A 6,774-nucleotide genomic window follows, 5' to 3' on the forward strand; every position below is an offset into this window, starting at 1 on the left:
ACATGTGCGATAATGCTTTCCTACTGGATTTGTAAAAATACTTAGATTTTTTCAAATAAATTGTCTTTCATTTGTTTGAACATAAGTTGAGATATCGATTAAATACCATTTTCGACCCGATTCACAAATCAACCGCAATTTGAACCAAGCGTTTTTATTACAGCGATTTTCAGCTGTTGATGTTTTTCTAGTTTTTGACATTCTCTTTTCAAAAGCAAACAGCTGTTACAACAAAAAAATTAGAAAAATAAACAAAAGTATAGAAAATTTTCAGAAAGTAACATATTTCTGCAATAAATAATTACTTTTCAGAACCAAAAAAAGTAAAAAAAAGATAAAAAATTACCAATGACGCTGTTGGAGAACTACGAGCAGCAATATGCAGCATTAATTGCAGAAATCACCAGTCAAATTGGTAGATTGACTCTAACAAATGAACGCAGAGAATTGTGTGCAAAAATCGATGCCAGCTTAACAGAAGCCCAAGAACTGTTGGAACAAATGGGTCTTGAGATCAGAGACCTCAATCCAGCACAAAGAACAACAGCCACTAATAAATTAAATTGTGCCCAAGTGGAATTGAAACGTTTACAAACGGAATACTCAAAAGCGAAAGAGGCGGGTAAGAAGAAACACACAACCTTAGACCTACAAGCTGCTGCTGGAGACTATGATGACTATGAGGATGTGGCCATAAGTAATGATCAGAGACAAAGACTGTTGGAAAATTCCGAGACTATAGAAAGAACTGGTAATCGCCTGCAGGAAGGATATCGTGTAATCGTCGAAACCGAAACATTGGGCGCACAGGTTTTGAGTGATTTGCATCATCAAAGGGAGACTATACAGAATGCACGAGGACGTTTAAGAGAAACTAATGCTGAATTGGGACGAGCATCAAGAACTTTGAATACTATGTTATTAAGGGCTTTAAGAGAAAAGGCCGTCTTGTATGTGGTGGGTGGATTTTTTGTTATTGGTGTAGTTATAAGTCTATATTTTACATTTACTTCGTCGTCGACTACATCTTAAAGTATAATAGAAAATTAATAGTGTATGTACATTGATTGTATTGTTAAAATTAAACATTTTATATTATTTTGTTAAAAATTAGTTTTGGATAAACAAAACGAGAAATATTCATTCCCCGTAATTTAATTTTAATATGCATATAACTAAATATTTAAATATACTAATGTTATTCATTGATACTAACCGTATATATAGTGTGAGAAGAAAAACATGAGTTAAATTGCTTTATAAACTAATATATTAATTAAAATGTTCATTTATTTGTATGTTAACATTATTTAGTATTTTTCAAAGATTTTAAGTAATAAAATTCATCTGATTAAGACTAAGAATTATTGGCTAAAATCTGTTTACGGTGAGGACATACCAAAAGTCGTATATGTTTTTTTTTTTTTTTTGTTAATGTATTTTTCATATAAATTTATTGGTAAACCTAGAAAAAATTTTTATATTTAAGTATTTACTTGCCCCTAATACAATAAATTTAATACCGATAATTAAAATTGTTTATTTTATTATTAAAATTTAATCCTCTTTAATTTAAATTTAATTAATACATTTTTAATTTTAACAAAGGTTTGTGAAACAAAATTTTATTACAAAAATTGTTTCATAAATACTTGATAAGGTTATAAATTGGTACTAAAAAAGTTCTCAACAAATATGGAACGATTTTTGAAGTTATTTAATAAAAACTGTGTAAAAATGTATACATACAAATTAATAAAAATCATATTACATATTTGTATGTATTTCCTTTTATTTCATACTATTCATCTAATATTATTGGCCATTTATGGCTTGCACATTCAACATCAACATGAACTGGAATAAGTCTAAACAAGAACTTGAATAAAACTAGAACTGAACTAGAATTTAAGTAAAACTGATCTAGAAATAAACCAGAACTGAACTAGTACTGGTACTGAGAATGAACATTACTAGAACTATGATAGAACTGAACTAGAAGTGAAATAGAACTGAACTAGAACTGAACTAGAACTGAACTAGAACTGAACTAAAACTGAACTAGAACTGAACTAGAACTGAACTAGAACTGCACTAGAACTGAACTAGAACTGAACTAGAACTGAACTAAAACTGAACTAGAACTGAACTAGAACTGAACTAGAACTGAACTAGAACTGAACTAGAACTGAACTAAAACTGAACTAGAACTGCACTAGAACTGAACTAGAACTGAACTAGAAATGAACTAGAACTGAACTAGAACTGAACTAGAAATGAACTAGAACTGAACTCGAACTGAACTAGAACTGAACTAGCACTGAACTATAACTGAACTAGAACTGAACTAGAACTGAACTAGAACTGCACTAGAACTGAACTAGAACTGAACTAGAAATGAACTAGAACTGAACTAGAACTGAACTAGAAATGAACTAGAACTGAACTCGAACTGAACTAGAACTGAACTAGCACTGAACTATAACTGAACTAGAACTGAACTAGAATTGAACTAGAACTGAACTTGAACAAGAACTGAAAGAAAGGACAGAAAGAAAACTGCCTTACCCCCGTTAACACCAACTCCGGTTATAGATATTCTGCCGGTTAAAATAATTTTTGTATGAAAACTGTCAATTTAACCTTACGATAAAATATAACCAGATATTGAGATAATGGGGGTTAGAATCGAATTAGAACAGAACTACGACTGATAGAAAACTGAACTGGAACTGAAGTAAGCTGAGCTAGAACTGAATTAGAATGTAACTAGAACTGAACTAGAATTTAAGTAAAACTGATCTAGAAATAAACCAGAACTGAACTAGTACTGGTAGTGAGAATGAACATTACTAGAACTATGATAGAACTGAACTAGAAGTGAAATAGAACTGAACTAGAACTGAACTAGAACTGAACTAAAACTGAACTAGAACTGAACTAGAACTGAACTAGAACTGCACTAGAACTGAACTAGAACTGAACTAGAACTGAACTAGAACTGAACTAAAACTGAACTAGAACTGAACTAGAACTGAACTAAAACTGAACTAGAACTGAACTAGAACTGAACTAGAACTGAACTAGAACTGCACTAGAACTGAACTAGAACTGAACTAGAACTGAACTAGAAATGAACTAGAACTGAACTAGAAATGAACTAGAACTGAACTCGAACTGAACTAGAACTGAACTAGAACTGAACTATAACTGAACTAGAACTGAACTAGAATTGAACTATAACTGAACTTGAACTGAACAAGAACTGAATTGAATTGAACTAGAACTGAACTTGAAATGAACTAGAACTAAACTTTCACTGAATTAGAAATTATCTAGAACTGAACAATACCTGAACTTGAATTGAACTAGAAATGATCTAGAACTGAACTGAACTAGAGTTGAGCAGGAAATTAACTAAAAGTGATCAAGAACAGAGTATTATTTCTGTAATGAAATAAAATGAAGTAAGAATAAATTAGAAGTAGACTAGAACTGAACTGGAACTAAACAATAACATAACTAGAAATGATCTAGAACAGAACTAAAGTTGAGCAGGGAGTTAATTAAAATTGATCAAGAACTGAGTTTTATTTGTGCACTAGAACTGAGTACAGAACTGAGCTGGAAATGAACTTATCTTGAACGGAAACTTAACTAGGATGGAATTAGAAATGATCTAGAACTGATCTAAAACTTATATATAACTGACTTAGAACTGAACTAGAACTGAGCTAGGAATGTACTAGGACTAGATATTCTGCCGGTTAAAATAATTTTTGTATGAAAACTGTCAATTTAACCTTACGATAAAATATAACCAGATATTGAGATAATGGGGGTTAGAATCGAATTAGAACAGAACTACGACTGATAGAAAACTGAACTGGAACTGAAGTAAGCTGAGCTAGAACTGAATTAGAATGTAACTAGAACTGAACTGAAACGGAAGTAAAACAGAACTAGAACTGAAATATAAATGAACTTGAAACGATCTTAAACTGAAAAAGAACTAAACTAGGGTGATATTTTGATAACTTCGAATATTTCTCCAATTTGTAATAAAAATTTATTTTAAACATGGATTTCGATGGAGTTTACAATAAAGATATCGAACAGTTGTATTAATTTGTCTCTAGGGGGAAGCAAGTTCTGGCATTCGAAAACGATCGAAACTTCAATACAATTTAAAGAAAATTAGTAGGAATTCCGATCTCTTTCGAATGTCATAATTAGTCTCCTGGTTCTTTAATTAGTTGTAGAATTATTACAAAATTAAAAACTGCAATTAATATTTGGTTTTTCTTTTAAAACTTTATTCATTATTCGACAGTAGTTGGGAAAATGTCACAATTTTGTTTTTTTTTTTTTTTTTTTTTTTGATATTTGTTAATTTTAAAGAAATTTGTCTTTCTTTAAAATCATATTAGTAAAATTTATATTTAGTATTTTGTTAATTATAATTTGTTCTTAAGTAATCATTTTTGTTAGTTTAGTCACCTTAAAACTATTTAGATAAAAAATGCTGTTTATGACAAAAATGGTTTTGATATTTCGATGTTTTTTTTTTAAATGAGATAAAAAGGGTTTTTAAACCATCCTGTGTTGTTGTAGTTTATTGAACTTAAATATAAAGCAGCACTACTTTATCTACATTTTAAGCCGGGCTTTCTACTATCGAAATCTTAAGTTTACAAATATTGATTTTTTTTAAATGTTATTAGTTTTTTTTTCAAAATTCATGATTAATGGACGTTTTTTATATATACCTGCCTAATAACAGAATTTCATTCCGATCAAAAGTGGAAGCAATTTTGAATTATTAAAAAATTTAACTCGAATTTAAAATTATGTTTTAAAATGCAAATAAGAATTTCAAAATATAATGGCTAAATTTTGATATACAAATTTCCGAAATACAGTTTTGAAACAGAATTAAAAAATTTAGAATTTTAATAATATGTAATTGCGAAATTTCAATCATTTGGATTAGCAAGTCTGTTAGGTCGGATAATAACAATAATGATTTTCTTTCTTTATATGAATATAAAAGTTATAAATATTTGATTCTTTTTTAATAATATGTGATGATTAATAAACCTATATTAAGTTAATATAAATTATAAATTAAAGCTTTTACAAAACTGTTAAATGAAATCGTATTAGAATGACAAATTGAGACCTCTTATGAATATGAGTAATACCTTTACAAAAGTACCACCCTCCTGGGGTTGCTAAATTACAAACCCCAACCACCCTTATATCAATTATACTTGGCACTGGCTCCTTAACCGAACTCCAGTTCGGCCATTTGCTAGCAAACACAACTAGAGGCTTCCTCGCCCTCATCAACACCGTCCATTAGTTCCACTTGGCCGGCTACGATTTGAAAACCATGCTGTTCCATGCTGGCCTGTAAATCCATTTTTGAACGATTCGCTTCTACTAGTAAACGGGAAATATCCTCAAACATTTCCTCTATGCCCTCGCCGGTTTTACAAGATGTCTTATAAGTGGCACTTATAAGTGTATGACACTGTTCACAAAATGCCTCTACCTCAGCATCGGTGACTTCAGGCTCCCGTCCCTCCAGGTCAGACTTATTGCCACAAATGAAAATTTTAGCATTTTCTGCATACGTCACTATGTCCAATAGATGCTGTGACAAAGAGTGAAAAGAGGCGGCACTATCTAAGGCAAACACCAAAATAGCTCCCTCGGCAAATTTGTAATAGGAAGAGGTAACCGAGGCCACCCTTTCCATACCGCCAGTATCCCACAATTGTAACTGTTTTAAAGAAAACAAACCCCATTTCATATAAAATATGATTTTACTTCCACCTCTTTAAGCTCTTACCTTTATTTGTTTGTCATCTATGCGATAATCTTTGTCAATATGGTCTAAACCCAATGTAGACTTGCGGTCGGTGTCCGTCACAAATGTATTATTGGTAAAACGTCGAAACAAAGAACTTTTGCCAACTCCATAATCACCGCACAATATTACCTTCTGTTTGGGTATTCTTACTTTGGCCATAATATTCTCTTGTTTAAAGCCAATAACTTTACTTATTGATTTAATAAATAATTTTAATTATTTTTCGCGATTTGTGTGTGGGAAAAATAAATTAATAATACACCGAATATTTAGGTGGTTTCCAAAGGATCCCAGCAAAAAGTTACATGACAAAGAGTGCAAGTGATGACGAAGTGGTTCGATTTAGGTGAAACATGCATGATTTTAATAACATTAGCGTGTCATTAGGGATCATGTGTTTATGCGAGAATTTCGAATTTAGGAAGGCATTTAGAATGAGTTGTGTTAGCACTGTTATTAAAGAAGTCATGAAACTTGCATTCACTTTGCACTACTGCAAAATTTTTTGCTGGGATGCTAATACCACCAGAGCCCTGCGACGACAAATATTAACGGCGGCGACTGACACAAAATATGTCGGCGGCGGCTTAAAATCTACTGTAAGCCGGCTAAGTTTTCAACTACGTTTAGTTTTTAAATTTTCAACGATTTTAAATAAAAACGGAATCCGAGAGATCAGAAAGTGAGATTTTGGAAGCAAATATATTGTTTATAACAACAAAACAGAGCAAGCACAAAAGTTGTGTGAGAAATTATGCAGGGATGGATAAAAAATTCTTAAAAATTAAAAACAAATCCTTTCTCCAAGTTTTACGAGAATCGGCTTATATTTGACCCTATCCTCCATATAAAACATCTTGCAGAAAATCAGTTTCTAAAAATTTTTGCATTAAGAA

General features: G+C 31.2%; 2 protein-coding genes across 2 annotated transcripts; one reads left to right on the plus strand and one right to left on the minus strand.

Moving 5' to 3' along the window:
- The first annotated feature begins 221 nt into the window (after nucleotides 1-221).
- Nucleotides 222-1,458, plus strand: LOC119605817 (vesicle transport through interaction with t-SNAREs homolog 1A). The gene has a single exon (XM_037959132.1). It carries the CDS (start codon nucleotides 349-351, stop codon nucleotides 1,030-1,032), a length of 684 nt encoding a protein of 227 aa, XP_037815060.1. The 5' UTR covers nucleotides 222-348; the 3' UTR covers nucleotides 1,033-1,458.
- Nucleotides 1,459-4,560: 3,102 nt separating this feature from the next.
- Nucleotides 4,561-6,371, minus strand: LOC119605815 (ras-related protein Rab-14). The gene is made up of 2 exons (XM_037959130.1): nucleotides 5,858-6,371; nucleotides 4,561-5,788 (listed from the first exon to the last, which is right to left on the minus strand). The coding sequence occupies exons 1-2, from the start codon at nucleotides 6,035-6,037 to the stop codon at nucleotides 5,315-5,317; spliced, it is 654 nt and encodes a 217-aa protein (XP_037815058.1). The 5' UTR covers nucleotides 6,038-6,371; the 3' UTR covers nucleotides 4,561-5,314.
- Nucleotides 6,372-6,774: the final 403 nt, after the last annotated feature.

The sequence above is a fragment of the Lucilia sericata genome, unplaced genomic scaffold (assembly GCF_015586225.1).
Source record: "Lucilia sericata isolate MDLA Ls3-8-SP2 unplaced genomic scaffold, ASM1558622v1 Contig000522F_arrow, whole genome shotgun sequence".
NCBI lineage: Eukaryota > Metazoa > Arthropoda > Insecta > Diptera > Calliphoridae > Lucilia > Lucilia sericata.